Here is a 20091-nt window from a genome sequence, read left to right on the forward strand (position 1 = left end):
GGAGAAATTGTACTTGAAAAACTGGCAAACCTGTATACGCAATGCCTAATGACCGCAATGGTACCGGAATCTTGGAAGAACGCGAACATCATCCTAATCCATAAGAAAGGCGACATGAAGGACTTGAAAAATTACAGGCCGATCAGCTTACTGTCAGTCGTCTACAAGGTATTTACCAAGGTAATCGCTAACCGAATCTCTGCAACCTTAGATTTCAGTCAACCTAAAGAACAAGCAGGGTTCCGTAAAGGTTATTCAACAATGGACCATATTCACACGATGAATCAGGTGATAGAGAAGTGCGCTGAGTATACTGAACACCTATATATAGCCTTCATAGATTATGAGAAAGCATTTGACTCGGTCGAAACCCTAGCAGTCATTCAGGCATTACGGAACCAGGGGGTAGATGAGCATTATGTAAGAATACTAGAGGATATCTACAGTGGGTCTACAGCTACCATCATCCTCCATAGGGAGAGCAGGAAAATACCTATAAGGAAGGGTGTCAGACAAGGAGACACAATCTCTCCAATGTTATTCACAGCATGCTTACAAGAAGTATTCAGAACGTTGGATTGGGAACAGGTGGGAGTAAGGGTTAATGGAGAATACCTCAGTAACCTCAGATTTGCTGATGACGTTGCCTTACTAAGTAACTCGGGGGACGAATTGCAAAGCATGCTTTCCGCACTGGGCGAACAGAGTAGAACCGTGGGCCTGAAAATTAATATGCAGAAAACTAAAGTAATGATCAATAACCTCGGGACAGCACAGCAGTTTGAGATAGGTGGCGAGGCAGTGGAAGTGGTAAGCGAATATATCTACTTGGGCCAAGTTGTGACCCCAGATCCCAACCATGAGGCAGAGATAATTAGAAGGATCAGAATGGGGTGGGGTGCATATGGCAGACATTCTCAGATAATGAATAGCAGCCTACCATTGTCGCTGAAGAAGAAAGTGTATGACAGCTGCATCTTACCGGTACTCACCTACGGGGCAGAAACTTGGAGGCTTACTAAGAGAGTTCAACTTAAATTGAGAACGACTCTGCGGGCAATGGAGCGGAAAATGATAGGTGTAACATTAAGGGACAAGAAGAGAGCGGAGTGGGTCAGAGTGCAAACTGGTGTTAAAGACATATTAGTAGAAATTAGGAAGAAGAAATGGACGTGGGCAGGGCATGTAATGCGAAGGCAAGATAACCGCTGGTCATTAAGGGTAACAGAGTGGATCCCTAGAGAAGGCAAGCGTTGCAGGGGGCGGCAGAAAGTTAGATGGGCAGATGAGATCAAGAAGTTTGCGGGGATAAATTGGTCACAGTTGGCACAGGACCGAGGTAATTGGAGAATAATGGGAGAGGCCTTTGCCCTGCAGTGGGCGTAGATAGGCTGGTGATGATGATGATGATTATATATATATATATGTATATATATATATATATATATAGATATATATATATATATATATATATATATATATATATATATATATATATATATATATATATATATATATATATATATATATATATATATATATATATATATATATATATCAGAACGAGGGACTCGGTAAGGACACATATCAAGGTTGCAGTCGTCAGTGCCAGTGCTATTCGGCTGTGTCCGAAATATTTAGTAGTGCCGAATGACGTGTGTTTGTCATGTTTCTTTGATACAGTGATAAATAGGCAAAACTAAAGGCCGAGAAAAAATCCGCCGTTTTTTCCGGGAGCGGGAGTCGAGTCGACATTTTTGCATCACGCGTGTGGTGCACTGACCATTTATGCTATCCCGCAGCGGCTTCTCTCTCGACTTTCCCGCTGGGTTAATATTTACAAGTGCTCTGAGGCCGGTCAGCTAGCGCTCCCCTCGACCACAGCGGGAGACGTAGAACGTCTCTTTTTCACAGCGGTTGCCACGTAAGGCGTGGTCGGAGGTCAGGGTTAACAATTGGCATATCTGAACTGCTGGAGCCAGAGCCCTCGTAATGCGTGTAGCAGAACAGAAAGATACGGGACAAGGCCGAATTTCCGAATTCCATTGTCGTCATCGCCGAATAGCGCTGGCAATAACGACTGCAACCTTGATATGTGCCCTTACCGAGTCCTTCATCCTGTATCTTTATCTTCTGCTACATACAATACGAGGGCTGTGGCTCCAGCAGTTCGGATATGCCAATTGCTAACCCCGACCTCCGACCACGTCTTGCGTAGCGGCCGCTGGGAAAAAAAGACGTTCTACATCTCCCGCGGTGGTCGAGGGGCGAAGCTAGCTGACCATCCTCCGAGCACTTGTAAATATAAACCTCAGCGGGAAATTCGAGAGAGAAGCCGCTGCGGGATAGCATAATTGGTGAGTGCACCACACGCGTATTACGGAGATGTGGGCTCGGTTCCCGCCCCGGAAAAAAACGGCGGATTTTTTCTCGACTTTTATTTTCGCCTATTTATCACTGTATCAAAGAAACATGACAAACACACGTCATTCGGCACTATTAAATATTTCAGAAACAGCCGAATAGTACTGGCAATGACGACTGCAACCTTGATATGTATATATTTAAATATATATATGTATGTATATATATATATGTATATATATATATAAATATATATATGTATATAAAGACAGAGAGAGAGAGAGAGACAGATAAAATCCTGGGAGATATCAAATCTTGAAGATGGTAGAGAACACAAGGAAAGGGAACCTTGATTAGGGTAGAAACCACGATTGGTGCCAACGTTTCAGCAAAGAGGCTTGCCTTCCTCAGAGCCTTCGTCAGAGACTTGCACTGACGAAGGCAAGTCTCTTTGCTGAAACGTTGGCAACAATCACGGTTTGTACCTTGTTCGAAGTTTTCTTTACTTGTGTGTATATATATATATATATATATATATATATATATATATATATCGGGTTTTCATACCGGGACCGAACCACTGAACAGAAAACCGGAACTGAACCGAAAAAAAGAAATAACTGTTACCGGTACATGCCGAAACGGTTCGACCATCCGTTGTTCACACGTCACTCAATATATATATATATATATATATATATATATATATATATATATATATATATATACATATATATATTTTGTAGAACAGAGACGTACGGGACGAGGGATTCCGTGAGGACACATATCAAAGTTGCAGTCCTTATTGCCAGTGCTGTTTGGCGTTTTATCAGTGTTTTACAGTGCCGAATGAGGTATGATTGCATTTTTTTTTGCAGGAATAAATAATTGAAAATTCAAGTCGAGAAAAAAGGCGCCGTTTTTTCCGGAAGCGGGAATCGAACCCACAACCTCCGCATAACGCGTGCGGTGCTCTAGCATTGGGCTAGTTCCGCGGCGACTCCCTTCTCGACTATACGGCGGGGTTTTGTATTTACGACTGCTCAGAGCCCGGTCAACTAGCGCCGCCCCTCGACCAACGCGGGAAGACGTAGAACGTCTTTTCCCAGCGGCCGCACGTAAGACGTGGTCTGAAGTCGAGGATAGCCAAAGGCATTTCAGACTGCTGAAGCCAGAACCCTCGTAATGCATTTTGTAGAACAGAGACGTACGGGACGAGGGATTCCGTAAGGACACATATCAAAGTTGCAGTCCTTATTGCCAGTGCTGTTTGGCGTTCGGCACTATAAAACACTGTTAAAACGCCAAACAGCACTGGCAATAAGGACTGCAACTTTGATATGTGTCCTTACGGAATCCGTCGTCCCGTACGTCTCTGTTCTACAAAATGCATTACGAGGGTTCTGGCTTCAGCAGTCTGAAATGCCTTTGGCTATCCCCGACTTCCGACCGCGTCTTACGTGCGGCCGCTGGGAAAAGACGTTCTACGTCTTCCCGCGTTGGTCGAGGGGCGGCGCTAGTTGACCTGGCTCTGAGCAGTCGTAAATACAAAACCCCGCCTTATAGTCGAGAAGGGAGTCGCCGCGGAACTAGCTCAATGGTACAGCACCGCACGCGTTATGCGGAGGTTGCGGGTTCGATTCCCGCTTCCGGAAAAAAACGGCGCATTTTATCTCGACTTGAATTTTCAATTATTTATTCCTGCAAAAAAAAATGCAATCCTACCTCATTCGGCACTATAAAACACTGTTAAAACGCCAAACAGCACTGGCAATAAGAACTGCAACTTTGAGATATATATATCTATATATATATATAAATATATAGCGAATCAGAAATAGGAAATGACGGGCTCGGTGAATTATGAAATTAACCCTTATTCTATATATATTTATATATATAGGTGTGTGTGTGTGTGTGTTTGTGTAAATATATATTTTTACTGAGCAGTCGGTGACCCGGCCGGAATATTTACAAGAACAATTACTCACGTTTCGGATACGGGACTTGCGTTGATTAGAGTAAGGTTTGCAGCGATGTCAACTTTACCCTGTCCAAGGTACGCCATCCCCTTGCCGATACGGAAGTAAATTACTCTGTTATTATTCTTGCCGGGTCTCCTACTCTATACTCATGCTCTTTCTACGCCCTCTTTGTGAGCTTCTTCTTTCACACTATATATATATATATATATATATATAGTATAACTAAAGAGTCGGATACACAGCAAGAACAATAACAAACAATGTTTACTTACGTAGCGGCAACGGGACTTGCCTTCATCAGAGAAAAGTTACATGATTTTGCTGTCGCAAACATTTTGAACACAATTCTTATATAGGTTTGCATAAAACTGTGAGAAGGAGCGGAAAATGTTTCGGAAAAGGAGAGTGGGCATACAGTCAGGCTACGCCTATGTTACAACATCAACAAACAAACAAACAAAAAAAACAAAAAAAGGGGGGGGGGAGCGAGAGAGAGAAAAAGGGGTCGTGTTAACAATGCAGCGTTCAAGGTTGCACCATGACGGGTCAACGTATGCCGCGCGGGCTGCAAGTTCAGACAATGAGGGAAACTGGACAACCGCGGCTTGAAAAGAAAGGGCAGAGTATACAGTGGCTGGGGAGACTGGTTGGGGGGGAAGCGAAGATGAGTGTGCCCCCCGCGGATGAAGAGAATAGATAGGGGGCACAAAAGAGCATTTCACAGAAGCTAGCAATTGAACAAGAAATAGGCAGGGTCACAAAAGGTTAAACATGAATAGATCACAAAGAGTTAAACATTCTTAAGTGGTGGTGGGAACGAGGCCCCCTTCCCCAGGACAAATGGCATTGTTGAGCCGCATTAGGCTAATAAATCTGCTGTATTAGAAGAGTTTCTGCGAATTCTGATGGCAAACTCGAGGGTAGGAATAATGAACATAGTTATAAAAATTATGAAGCCGCTAACTTTAATCGAAAGATAAGCACGTTAGTGTTTCGTAACTTTCAATTATTCCAAGTGTGGCGGACCCAAACTTATAAATGAGATAGGATTCCCGAACCTCGCGGTCGTGGTGCGTTTTAAGGCGGATTCTAAAATCGTTGCTTTAAGATGTTCAAATGTATGCCCGAGACTGTTCGCATGTCTTGACAGGGGCAAATAAGGGCAGCTTTTTGCATGAGAGCGGTGATTATTGAACCGTATTCGGAAGGGCGTTTCAGTATAAGCTGCCCTTATTTGCCCCTGTCAAGACATGTGAACAGTCCCGGGCATGCATTTGAACATCTTAAAGCAACGATTTTAGAATCCGCCTTCAAAACGCACCAGGACCGCGAGGTTCGGGAATCTTATCTCATTTATAAGTTTGGGTCCGCCACACTTGGAATTAATGAAAGATACGGAAAACTAACGTGCTTATCCCTCGATTAAAATTAGCGGCTTCATAATTTTTATAACTATGTTCATTATTTCTACCCTCGAGTTTGCCATCAGAATTCGCAGAAACTCTCCTAATACAGCAGATTTATTAGCCTAATGCGGCTCAACAATGCCATTTGTCCTGGGGAAGGAGGCCTCGTTCCCACCACCACTTAAGAATGTTTAACTCTTTGTGATCTATTCATGTTTAACCTTTTGTGACCCTACCTATTTCTTGTTCAATTGCTAGCTTCTGTCAAATGCTCTTTTGTGCCCCCTATCTATTCTCTTCATCCGCGGGGGGCACACCCATCTTCGCTTCCCCCCGAACCAGTCTCCCCAGCCACTGTATACTATGCCCTTTCTTTTCAAGCCGCGGTTGTCCAGTTTCCCCCATTGTCTGAACTTGCAGCAGGCGCGGCATACGTTGACCCGTCATGGTGCAACCTTGAACGCTGCATTGTTAACACGACCCCTTTTTCTCTCTTTCGCTCCCCCCCCCCCCTTTTTTTGTTTTTTTTTGTTTGTTTGTTTGTTGATGTTGTAACACAGGCGTAGCCTGACTGTATGCCCACTCTCCTTTTCCGAAACATTTTCCGCTCCTTCTCACAGTTTTATGCATACCTATATAACAAATGTGTTCAAAATGTTTGCGACAGCAAAATCATGTAACTTTACTCTGATGAAGGCAAGTCCCGTTGCCGCTACGTAAGTAAACATTGTTTGTTATTGGTCTTGCTGTGTATCCGACTCGTTACATATATATATATATATATATATATATACATATATATATATATATATATATATTAGCCAAACTGAAAAACGTAACAGCATTTATTCCAACGTTTCGACCAGGGACCGGCCTTTTTAAAAGATCATCTTTGAAAAAGACCGGTCGCTGGTCGAAACGTTAGAATAAATGCTGTTATGTTGTTCAGTTTGACTTCTCTATCGTATTGCTAACCTCATAGTAAGGGACCTTTTCTCTTAACTATATATATATATATATATATATATATATATATATATATATATATAAATATATATATATATATATTTACTGTATTTTATATTATATTATAATATATTATATTACTATACTATATTACATTTCATAATATTTAGAAAGGTGCACTGAGAGGCAGAAAACCTTATCAAGCCTCACTCTAGCCGAACGCGACACCAGCTCTGGTCATCCTCTTCATCGCCTTTCGGTCTCATTTAGCACACGCCGCTGCTGATTCATCCCTGTTCCTTTACGAAGGATTCTGCTGCGGAACACAATATATGTATACACATGCACAAATAGAGGTTTTGACGCACTGTGAGCAGCGCGAAAGACACGGAGCATCTGATGTTTCACCATCCTCTTTTTTAACCTCTGAAGCAACACTGGCTTAAAAAATGACAAATTTTAATCTTTAAGGCAGCAAAGTCCGCTTCGAGTTGCAAGCAGATATGAGAGGTGATATCCTTTCCGTCCGCTGTGGTGGCTTCACGAAAGTACGCGGCTAGATTTCGTTGGTTTCTGTACGTATGAACGGTTCAGCTTAAGCACCGAAGTACATTTCTGTGGAGTGTGCTCCTTACGAAAATGGCGAGTGCTTACGCCTGGAAGTTTGTAGCGGTTGTTCTTCTTCACAACTTGTATTCAGGTGATGTTACGTTTAGTCATTTATCGGGAATATTCCCTTATAAGATATTTTTCACTTGCAGTATGTGCTTTGTGTATTTGTGCATTTCATTTGTTTTGTTGTTGGAAGATATTTTCAGTTCAGTCATTATAAGGGTACGATATTATGACGATATGCCATTATCTGCTTGAACGATAGCAATTTTGAGGATATGCTTAGTTAAAACAAGCGAGTTTTAAAAGAAAATAACAAACATACTTCGTTCACACGAACACTCAGACATTTTTTGAAAGAGGCCGATAGTCTGTGAATCGGACGCTTTTGCTGGCCTTCGCTCTTTTTGAAATAAATGTAACGTAATGATGATTGCACGTTTAGCTGTCTGTGCCTAGCGCGCTTCACCTAGCATCTGTTATTTGGCAGAACAACGACTAAAGGGTACTCAATGTCTTTACCCATTGAGTCTTCAAACTTTGGAGCAAATTCAAGCTGTCCTAAAAACGTAACAGGAAGTGAAACAATTTTTTTAGTATTGCTGTCCGTAAAACCCAATGAAGGATTTCTTGGCACTGCCTTGTATGTTAACGGTCGAAGTCGGGGTTTTAATATAATGTCAATTAGAAAAGACATCTTAAATGACACAAAATTGCCCTTTCCAAATACTATGGCTGTAGGGTTCCCTGTTACGTGATGGCTTTAAACAACTCTATAATTACAAAGCCCGGTTATCCTTTTATTTATAATTTAGCGACGCACTTTCTCTGTATCCTACGGTTGAAGAGAGCAGCACATCACGACACTAGTCCCGTAATATAATACAAAGAATCCAAATGTGCCGAAACGTTTTCTGAACATGTGGTACTATCATGGTAAATTGAAATACGGAGAAGGCAGCGCGCGCATTATGGTACATACCACTCACCTGGGCGACGAACAGTGTATCTACAGCACAAAAAAGGTACGAAAGTCCAAACTCAAAATGGGTTGCCATAGCTCGGAGTGTGAGCGTTTTGTTTTGTGTTTCCACCGCGTTCGGCGAATGCCAACTTCGTGGCTGCGCTGAGTTAGTACGGCGCACGCAGCTATAATAATGCGCATCATTTTTTGCCGACTACTGCCACAGCTAGGACGGTGTAACGTCCCACATTTCCAAAAAAATTCTGATGTCGCGTAACTTCCACCTCTAATCGTTATACTAGACTAAATAGAGATAATTGGTCGCACAAAATTTCGGTAAAATAAAAGCTCAAAATACCAAGACGGGCCAAACGTTTACCGCTCCGTATTCCCACAATAATACAGATCTCGTGGAATTTCCAGCTGTTATCACTCTAATAGGTAAATGAAGATAATTGGTCGACCGAAATTTGGGAAAAAGGGAATACATAAAAAAAATGCAGAAATTGGCAGACAAGTCAACGCACGGCATTTAAACGATAATGCACATTTTGCAAAAGTTTCACCGGTAATTTTTATAAAAGCGTCACTTGGTCGAACGATATATTGAAAAACTAAAAAAAGAAGAATCTAAAACGTTACGAAAAAAGGCAGACTGTGTAACGACCTACCTTTGCACAATAAGGCAGATTTCGCGAAACTTCCAAGTGCAATCTGTATAATAGCGTATTTGGAGATAACTGGTCGAAATAAATTTTGAAAAAATATCAAAAAAGAAAAAATATGAAAAACCGTATGACCGAAAATACGTACAGTTGCATTTCTCTCAATAATGAAGATTTTGCGGAAGTCCCAACTGTAATCGTTATATTAGGGTAAACGAGGACAACGCTTGGAGAAAATTTTGAAATACTAGATAAATATGAAAGTTTATAAAAATTGGCGAAAATGGCGAACCGTGTACCGCCAATATATATACAGATTTTGCATAAGTTCGAAATGTCACGCAGGCCCCTGTTGTCGCCGGCTGCGATGAATTAGGAACGCCATAGAATGCCCGCATCACTGAAGCACTACAAAGCCCGATCACCGTGTAGTGAACTGTCCCAATAAGAACCAGGTATTCCATGAAGAACGGACAATCTTACGCCATAATCTTGGAATCGTTTGTTTGGTGTAAAACTTTATTTTTGAAATCTTTGTGTTCACTCATCGTTGCCTTCTTCACAGAGGGGTAGTGAATTTTTTCGGTTTCTTTTGATTTTATTTCCTTGGGGACCCCACTTAGGGGCATTACTTGTGAGGTGGAAACGCTGGAAAGGAAAATATTTGAACACATTTGTTTTCGCTACACAGCTGAGTTGTAACACTTTGAATAAATGTTTGTGGGCCGGTGAAGAAAACAAAGGAGCAGGAAGGTAGTTGCAATCATTGGCTGCGCGCTGAAAAGAAGAGCCCACAAAATTAACAGTTCTGGTATGATATCCGGACACGAAGTGGGTGGCTGGTGCGGTGTGAAGTGCATGTCGGGGAGAGGACGTAAGCGATCGCGCTGAGGGAAGAATGAAACATTGTATGAAAGGAGAAATGATGGCGATACAGAGGCGAACTGAGAATGTTGATCAACCGTGTCGTGTCGCGATCGTGTTATCAGCGCAGCGGTTGGCTAGCAGCGCGTGCGCAGCAGCGACGCTTTGTGTATAAATTGGCGCACCCGGCTTGGGTGCGCGTCCTTCAGTTGTGAGGCTGCCAGTGCGCGCCTCGGGAAATAAAGCAACGTTTTCCACGCTTGCCCGGATGCCGGTTACTACAAGTGGCGACGAGGATGGGATCCGCACCGAGCTTCTAAAATGACAGCGCCCGTTGTGCACAGCAAAACCGTCGGCACGTTGCCGGAGTTCCAGCCGGACAGCGGTAATTTCGAGGTGTACTTGGAACGCTTCGAATTGTTTGCTGCCGCCAATGACATCGCTGCAGAGAAGAAACTGCAAGTCTTCTTAACGGCCATAGGGGAAACCGCTTATGTCACGCTCCGGAGCTTACTGCTGCCCAAGACACCGGCCAAGGCATCGTACGTGGAAGCGGTGAGTGTGCTGAAGAAACATTACACTCCAAAACGTTCACTGGTCGCCGAACGCTATCGGTTCAACCAACGCCAACAAGCGCCACATGAAAGCGTGGCAGACTTCATAGTGGAATTGAAGAAGCTGGCTTCGACATGCGAGTTCGGCAATTTCCTGAACGACGCTCTGCGGGATCGGCTGGTGGCGGGATTGCGCACTGAAGCCGTACGCTGCAGGTTACTTGCCCTTCCGGACGAAGAAATCACGTGGGAGCATGCGTGCAAGGTCCCCATCGCCATGGAAGCAGCGAGCCAGGACACGAAAGAGATGCTGCAACCAAACAAGTCGGGAGCATCTTCTGACAGTACGGAAGTGTACTGGCAACGAGGGACGCAGAAATCTCCGCAAAAAGGAAAACCAAGCAAAGCGGGACGAAGAAAAACGAGCCCTGCCAAGAAGGCGTCGCAAGGGACTAAAACGAGCTGTCACCGGTGTGCAGGACACCAGCCTCCTGTGAGTTGCCCTTTTTTGACTAGTGACTGTTTCAAATGTAAAAAAAAGGGTCACATTGCGAAAATGTGTAAAACGAAACTTGTGCATAGTGTAGAGCCGCAGGAGGCTAGAGATTTGCTTACTTTGTGTCACGTGAACCGTTCCGACACACCCCCATTTAGAGTAAACGTTACGATAAATGGGAAGGTAGTTCCTATGGAAATTGATACGGGTGCGGCCGTGTCGATTATTTCGGAAGTAGAGTGGGCGAGGCACTTTCCTAATGCCAGTTTCACGCAAGAGGATGTGAAATTAATGACGTACAACGGTACGCCTGTCGCGGTTGCTGGAGTAGCCGACGTAACAGTTGAGTATCAAGGACAGTGTTTCAAATTGCCTCTGGTGATTGCTAAAGAGTCTGAAGGCGCAAGGATGCCTACGCTGTTTGGCCGAAATTGGCTTTCAAAGATAAAACTCAACTGGCGTGAGGTTTTTTCCGTGCAGGCATTGGAAAGGGAAACGCCCCTCACTGAAAAGTACCGTGATGTATTTAATGCTGGTTTTGGTGCTATCAAGGGATTCAAAGCAAGCATTGTACTTAAAGAGAACGCATGCCCAGTGTTCTGCAAAGCGCGATCAGTGCCATACGCCTTGCGCGAGCGAGTCGAGCAAGATTTCGCTAATCTCGAAAAAGCGGGGGTAGTGTATCGGGTAAGGCACAGCAAGTGGGCGACGCCTCTTGTGATTGTTCCAAAGAAAGACGGAACAGAACTTCGGCACTGTGGGGATTACAAAATCACAGTAAATCCTGCCATTGAAGTCGATCATTACCCCTTGCCGCTGCCCGAGGATATTTTTGCCACACTCGAAGGCGGAACCGTGTTTTCTGTCATTGATCTGTCGAAGGCGTACCTTCAGCTGGAACTGGATGAGCAAGCACAAGAATTGCTCACCATAAACACTCACATGGGCCTTTTTAGGTTCCGTCGCTTGCCTTATGGCGTAGCGTGTGCTCCAGCAATTTTCCAAGCTGTAATGGATCAAATCCTGCAAGGTATGCCTGGCACTGCCTGCTACTTGGATGACATTGTCATAGCCGGAGTAGACTACAAGCAGTGTTACGACAGAGTGGAGGAGGTGCTAAGACGCCTGAGTGAACATGGTATCAAAGTAAATGCCAAGAAGTGTAGGCTCTTTCAGCAGCGCATAACGTATTTGGGGCATGACATTGACAAAAATGGCTTGCACCCTACGGCCGAAAAGGTCGTGGCCATCAAAGAGGCGCCGAAACCTACTAGCGTGACGCAGCTGAAGGCCTTTTTGGGCTTAGTAAATTTCTATGGAAAGTTTCTGCCAAATTTGGCTACGATTCTAGAACCGCTGCACGACTTGCTCCGCAAGGAGAGCAGATGGCATTGGTCGCGTAAGTGCGACGAGGCGTTCGCAACTTGCAAGAAAATGCTGTCCGACAAAAGCGTCTTGCAGCTCTACGATGTAAAAAAGCCACTGCAAATCACGTGTGACGCATCGGAATACGGGCTAGGGGCTGTGTTATCGCACGTTGAAAACGGGAATGAAAAACCCATCGCTTTTGCTTCACGGTCGTTGTCCCCGTCCGAGCGTAACTATGCGCAAATAGAAAAAGAAGCCCTGAGCATAGTTTTCGCGGTGAAAAAATTTCACAAGTACCTTTACGGGCGAGATTTCAACGTGTTAACGGACCACCAACCCCTGACAACCCTGCTTGATCTTAAACGGCAGGGCAGCGCTGTTGCAACTGCAAGAGTGCATCGATGGGTCACATTTTTGGCGAACTATCGCTACAAGATAAAGCATAAGCCAGGGTCGGCTATCAGTCATGCGGACGCGTTGTCTCGCTTGCCGCTGCCGGACACGGACGACCACAGTGAAGATATTTTTTATTTTGCGCCACTGAATGAGTTGCCGCTGACAGCGAAAGATATTGAGCGCGAAACTAGACAGGACAAACTGTTGAGTGTCGTTCGTGACATGATATGGCACGGCTGGAAAAAAACTGTACCCGAGCACTTAAAGCCATTCTGGTTGCGCCGGTTTGAACTCAGTGTAGATAACGGATGCATTGTGTGGCTGAATCGCGTAGTTGTGCCGCAGTCCTTGCACAGTGTTGTCTTGGGGTTGCTGCACGCACAGCACTTAGGGATAACCAAAATGAAAGCGGTAGCAAGGTCAATGCTATGGTGGCCAGGCATGGATAGCGCCCTGGAAGAAACTGTGCGGAAGTGCAAAATTTGTCAGTCTGTCCTTCCTGAAGCTCAACCTGTACCTTTGACACCATGGCAAGTGTGCCAAAACCCATGGGAAAGAGTACATCTTGATTTTGCAGAAGAAAAAGGAAAAATGTTTCTGCTAGCCATAGACTCCTACTCCAAATGGTTGGAAATTAAACCTATGGGTGTAACAACTGCCGCGAAGACGATTGAAGTTGTGCGATCTTGGTTTGCTGCGCATGGACTTCCTTTGGAAGTGGTAACTGACAATGGTCCGCAGTTTCGTGCACAAGAGTTCGAAGACTTTCTTTCATCGAATGGTGTTAGGCACACACTGACACCCCCCTATCATCCGCAGTCTAACGGAGCTGCGGAGCGCGCGGTGCAATCCACCAAGAAAGCACTACTCAAACAGAATCTAGAAGATTCTGAAAAAGGCACTACGAGGTCTCTTCAACACAGACTAGACAACTTTTTGTTTTCTTACCGCACAACTCCTCACACTTTTACGGGAAGGACACCCGCGGAATTATTCCTGCGAAGGAAACTGCGGACCAGGTTGTCGTTGCTACGGCCAGACACTCGAAATGAAATGGTTGTGAGGAGGGAGAAAATGAAAACTCTGGCGGACAAGCGAAGAGGTCGGCCCCGAGTGTTTGCTGTGGGTGACAGTGTGTTGGTGCGTTCTGTGCGCGGTGATGTGGTGAAATGGTGGCTTGGCAGAGTGACGCGTGTCAAGTCTCCGTCAACCTATTTGGTGTGCGTCGGAAACAAAGTGAGGTTCGTGCACGCTGACCATCTGCGACCATCCTGCGTTGAATCGACCAATCATCCAGACAACCACCCTGAATGCGAACTGCCTCATGCACCTGACGTGGTCCCTGCTGCAATTACAACGGAACGCCTTGCCGAGCCGGCTACACGTGCCACGGTAGCGCCGTCGGCCAGCAATGAAGAAGCGGTCCCTTTGCGGAGGAGCAACAGGGAACGACGACCACCGGACCGTTTGACCTACGATAGTTTTTAGAATTGTGCAGGGAGGGAGTGTCGTGTCGCGATCGTGTTATCAGCGCAGCGGTTGGCTAGCAGCGCGTGCGCAGCAGCGACGCTTTGTGTATAAATTGGCGCACCCGGCTTGGGTGCGCGTCCTTCAGTTGTGAGGCTGCCAGTGCGCGCCTCGGGAAATAAAGCAACGTTTTCCACGCTTGCCCGGATGCCGGTTACTACAAACCGGATTGGGCTTTAAAGGTTGATAGCTGATGTAGTAGGAGTACAGAGAGCGAATGAATCGGGTGGCGCAATTTTGGACGGATTCACCCGTTAATTAGCCATGTTTTGGGGAGCTTCCATATGGGGGCGACATATTGGAGCTTCGATCTGATTAGTAACTCATACGCGAGAAACTTTACATGTGGCGTTGAATAACGTAGGTGACGTTTCGGAGAACCTAGTGTTTTGTTTGCAGGTGTAATGACTTTTGTTGTAATGCGCATTCCAAGCAATATCGCAAAACATAGTGACACCAAGACATTTTTAGATGGTCGAGACTGCACAGGGACGTTCGCGAAATTATATAAAATCCCGAACTTATTTTTACTGCGGGAAAAGGAAACAAATTTGAATTTCTTTGGGTTGACAGATAGAAGCCATTCGACGCGCCATTTGCCTTGCTACAGAATAGTCTGATCGTGAGGGCTAATTACTGTTCGATAGATTATGAAGTCATCAGGATACATGTACTTAGTAGTTTATTAGTACTTTATTTCGGCTGTTAAATTAGCACTTTATTTCGACTGTAATGGCCACGATGATGCACCACTTTGAAACGTATTTGAAGAGAAAGTAATTTTCCTTTCTGGCATCATGGGAAACCAAGTGGCTCAGTGACACACACACAGTTCGCCCCGGAGACTTGATGCAAGATTGGCGTAAAAAAAACAGAATTATAATTACATACAAGCGTTCATCATCACTGAACATAAATGTTTTCCAAAACTTCGATACATGACGGAACTCATACAGGAACAGCCCGTGACGTCAGAAATTATGAAGGCGCTTGAGAAAGCAAACGCTTTCTATGTTCACTGCTCAAGTTTTAAAGCCGGCAGGAGATAGATAAGCAAGTTCATCAAACTCAAGCGGTTTTTTCTGCTATAGTTGCGTGCGCCAAATAATATGTAAAACGTATAAATAAAATAAAACTATAATCGGGGCAACGCTGTCTTTTCTTGATTTTAAACTTCCCAGTGGTTTAAAACAGGTGGCGCGTTAGAATGGTGCAAATATTGTTTTCACGCTGAAAAGTTCAAATTGAAAAATGTAATTTGGCGCATTTTGTATTGGAAAATTTGGTACTTGTTTTATGGGCACTTTCGGACTGGGTTTGGACCGGACTTTTGGAAGCGCTAAATTCTTAAATAAATCGTGAGATGCCAACATCTAAGAAACGTATATGTGCCTACGATAATATTTTGCTGTTTGTTCTAAAAATTACCAGGCAAGCCGCCATACATCAAAATAAATTTTGTTTTGAGGGAACAGCGATTCCACGACATTTCATACTCAGAGTGTTTGGAAGCTGTCTTACTCAACTACGTCGACTAGTAGGATAATTTAAAGTTGTTTTGCAAATCAACATGTATACTTTATTCTGTCGAAACGAGATAAACATAAAATTAGGCTGCACGCAAATGTTTATACTACGGCTACTAAGGAAAACCCCGCAATTAACGGCTCACTTATTTCATACCAACCTAACCTGAAAGCACAAGGCAAAAAAAGTTGTGACATCACTATTTTGTGCATTCACACAGTTAACCTTCTTCCCGCCAGCTCAACACTCACTGAAAAGGTATGGTATACTGTATGGTATATCTGCAAACTGTGCACGCGCAATATCGCCGTTTATTGCAGTGTGTACTCCTTTTTTGAGGTACAGTGTGAATTAGAACGACCAAAACGTCCTCTACTTCTTGCCTTTCTCTATTTTTTGCAAAATAATTCGCAAATTTTTCCTGTCATTTCTTTGTTTTAACCAAACACTCGTCACATGTAATCTATATTTCTTATTTGCGGTTCTTTATATAAAAGAGAAATTGCATAAAAATGCAACATAAGCCATGTAGAGAACTTAGGGAGTCATTGCATATTGTCTGTAAACGATAAAATCGTTCCTTTGAACTGTGCTCTTTAAAAAGACGCAAGTAAGAACGTCAAGTCGTGTCATCAAACTCATGCGACCCCATATTTGCGCCAAAGTATGACCGTAAACGCACCAGCCACAAGATATCATTTGTTACATAGATGAATACCTGACAGCACTTTACACTAGTAAACAATTCGCACTTTTCAAAGCGGATGACCTGCGTTCACGGAAATAAACATGACATGGAGAACGCGTGGAGCTAACAAAAGTACTGCCAACATTCCCAAATTGTTCTGCACAGGTGGTGCTGTTATGGGAGAAGAAGCTGAAAGCAAAACCTCGACTGGTTCAAGTGATGGACCGGAGTTCAAGCTTCCTGTGCAAGATGTTACAGCTATGGCTGGAAGCCCTCCTTCGGTGAATTGCACCACGGTGTACTTGGAACTCTACAAGGTTCGCTAGTTTAAATCCTCTATTTCCTTCTTTGGCTGACATGATATTGGTGTTATATGTGTGAAGTTTTTTTATGTTGCAGCGTCTGACTCTAAAACAAAGTTTTTTATTTTGTATTCGTGAGTAAAATTCACCATTCCTGTTAATTTCATCTATGCAACATCGCCAAGCGTTATACTCAATTTATCATGTTTGATTTCTCAGGAATGCAATTGCTGCAACCGAATAATTATGCAGGGATTTATGATATACTAAGTGCGCGCGTCCAATGAAGGCGTTAGTCAAGATACAAGATAAATGAATCTCCTGTCTGAAAACTGTTAGTTTGGTTTCGTCAAATACCGTCATGCTTTGTTGTTATTGTGAAATAATTTCCGCAAATCAGCTATAGAGATTCCGTCCGGAGCGAGGACTACAATTTCTTACACGGAGACAGGGAGGGATCCCTCTGTCCGTGTCTCTGCGTGTGCGTGAGTACGTGCGTGTAGGTGCGGGTGTGTGTCTGTATGTGAGCGTGCGTGCGTGTGTGCGTGCGGGCGCGCGCGCCCGTGTGCGTGGGCGTGGGGGTGTGCGTGTGTATCTGGAGGGAAGGGGAGCGCGCGTGCGTGCGTGTGAGCGTACAATGAAGTCATGATTGCCCAAAACACGGAGGATGTTTTTACACGTTGTCGGAAAGGGGTATTTCAATTGTTCAGAATAGAAAAAAATACTCGAAGGAATGTAAGCACTCTTTTAAATGTAGTCAATGTGCAGGCATTGCTCTTCAGTTGCCTAAAAGATATGAGGCGTTTGGTCTATTAGTTCGCTCCTCCTCTCTCACCACACTTCTGGACAAAATTGCAGTAGTCTGCCCCGTCCCAGAGCTTCTGTTTAGCCCAGTCCTTCAGTTCATCCCCGTAGACACCCAATCCATTAAACTCAAGGTACAATCCGCGTGTAAGGTAGCGTAGTCATTTTATGAACATACAACAGGAGGGGCACAGAGTACCGCAAACTTATCACTATTTGCTGAAACTGCTAGTGGCCACATCTGCGATTGCACCCTCTCAATATCATGATTCGTTTTTACTGTTGTACCGAGTTTTCCATGGCACCAACCACGTTCTGCCTTGCCTTTTCTCCAACAAGTCAAAATTTCGAAGGGTACACATTTGTTGGTTGGATTGTTTAAATGAAGAATACCATTACCAAAAATTCAGATACCTAGAGTATTTAAAATATACCAAAGTAAAAAAAATGAACAAATAAAGCCACAAGGTATTCCTCAAGTAAACACAACATATAACCCGAAGACTCCCTACTATGCATTGTTTTTCGTTTGCACAAAATGTATATTAGCAGGTTAAACGCATTTTCACCGTTTTTGGTGAGCATAGTATATCATTAAAATGCGCTAACGTAGAACATCAGTAATAAAAGCTGACATAATAAATGAATAAATAATTATTTGTGATTTCCGGGCTTTGAGGCGTAGTTGAGGGAGAGGAAAAGTATGAAAAGATGCCCGTCACTTTCGTCTGGTCAGGTGGTTCCCAAAAGATATTGCAAATCCTTTACGTATAACACTGCACTCGAGCACGGAAAGCGTAAATGAAGAGAGCTAAAATTACCGAAAAGACAAGGTAAAATTTCGAGGAATGCAAGCAATTATTGTCCTTCCACACTGTGCAGAAGTAACACCTGCGACGCTGTTCGCAGTCAACGGCGTACAAAAAAACAAAATGCGTTTCTTTATGATGAAACAGCGGAAATTTAACGGCACAAGGGAAGGACACAGAAGAAGCGCTGAAATTTAAAATGAAGCGGGGAAGAAAACATCCCTATTTTACCGGAAAAAAATGGGGATATTCGTTCCCCTCCCGCATCGTAGGCGCCTTACTGTCTGTCTAACACACCAACCGAAGCCGCTCGACCACTGGGAACCACGAAGTAGCCAAGGTGGCAAAGAGCGGCGAAGTGTCCAGAGGCAGAATTCTGAGCGTCATTCATTTCATATCAATTTCAAACTGTCGGTCTCAAGCGAGCCCCGATTGGCTGAAAGCTGAAAGTAGACAGCCGAATGTGACGCAGCACATCGATTGGTCAGAGGCCACGTAAGTGCAAAAACGTCTGGACTACAACGCATTCGAAGTTGACATTTTCAAAACGTACACATTTAGGAATACCGCACAACGTTCAAATGTCGCCCCACCACAACGGGCATGTTGTCGATGAGGGCCCAAAGCCTAGCAGCGTGAGCACGCGCGCTCCCCCTTCACCTCCATTACCCTCTCCCACTGTGAAGCCATAAACTTGCAACCGGTTATGAACACGTGCTTAGGCGAGAAGTGGCACCACCGAAAATGTCGCACGGAAAGCAATTCCAGATGAGGAACTGAGGGCTTACGCTTGGGTTCCAAGCTGGCAATTTCCCCTACATCAGGACGTTAATTGTATCTGCCACAGGAGAAGGAATTCCGTGTGGCAACGGTGGCGACTAAACGTTCGGGGGAAGCGGCTTTGAGACGTTTTGACGCCCATTTGCGGATCTGTTGATTTTCCGGAACCATACCCAGCTTTCTCGCTCAAAATTCGAGAAGGTATTTGGTGTTAGGAACCTAGGACCTCTAGGAACCTAGGAACCTAGGAACCTAGGACCTCTCAGGAACCTAGGAGAACCACTTCAGGAAAGTGATATTTGGCACAAAGCGACATTTCAACATGAAGCAACATGAAGCAGATAGCAACGTTGTTAAATTTAATCCAGGAAAGTGCACTTGTGTTTTGTTTTCCAAGAGGCGTGGCATTTGGCCGGATCCAGACATTCAACTCTAAGTTGTCTTTATTCCTGTCAAAAAGGAACACAAGTTTTTACGTATAATCTTTGACGAAAAGCTCACATTCATCCCACACATAAAATATCTAAAACATAAATGCCTAAAAACACTGACTATCCTGAAGGTTCTCTCGCACATTTCTTTTGGTGCTGACAAACTACTTCTTTTACATGCTTTTACCATCCTAATAGGTTCACGATTGGACTATGGTAGCGTTGTCTATGGATCAGCCACTAAAACATTCCTCAGAATGCTGTACCCAGTGCTCCATATGGGGCTCCGCCTGCGTGTGGCGCCTTCCGGAATAGTCCAGTTGAAAGCCTGTATGTAGAGTGCAACAAATGAAACCTACAACGTCAGCGAGCATACACAGATCTCCTTTACGCTTTTAAAATTTCACCCACGCCTCACCATTCTTTTAAGTCAGTTTTTTATCATACGTCTATGACTGAACTACTTTTAAGTCGACCATCGTTCTCTGCGCCCTTCTCTTACAGAGTTAGAGAGGAAGCGTCAGAGCTTTCTGTCTTCTTTTTAGACACCATTCAAACTTCAGTAACACATTTTATAACCCAT

At 44.1% G+C, this 20091-nt stretch overlaps 1 protein-coding gene across 1 annotated transcript in view; it reads left to right on the plus strand.

The window, feature by feature from the left end:
* Window positions 1–7265: 7265 nt before the first annotated feature.
* Window positions 7266–20091, plus strand: part of LOC144169206 (hemicentin-2-like) — a 66606-nt gene continuing 53780 nt past the window's right edge. The window contains exons 1-2 of the mRNA XM_077698248.1: window positions 7266–7421; window positions 16548–16699. Coding sequence (XP_077554374.1) covers window positions 7361–7421; window positions 16548–16699 — 213 coding nt within the window. The 5' untranslated portion in view covers window positions 7266–7360. The remainder of the gene's footprint in view (window positions 7422–16547; window positions 16700–20091) is intronic.

The sequence above is a fragment of the Haemaphysalis longicornis genome, unplaced genomic scaffold, assembly GCF_048455015.1.
Source record: "Haemaphysalis longicornis isolate Haplotype H1 unplaced genomic scaffold, Haemaphysalis longicornis Haplotype H1 scaffold_2, whole genome shotgun sequence".
Classification (NCBI taxonomy): Eukaryota; Metazoa; Arthropoda; class Arachnida; order Ixodida; family Ixodidae; genus Haemaphysalis; species Haemaphysalis longicornis.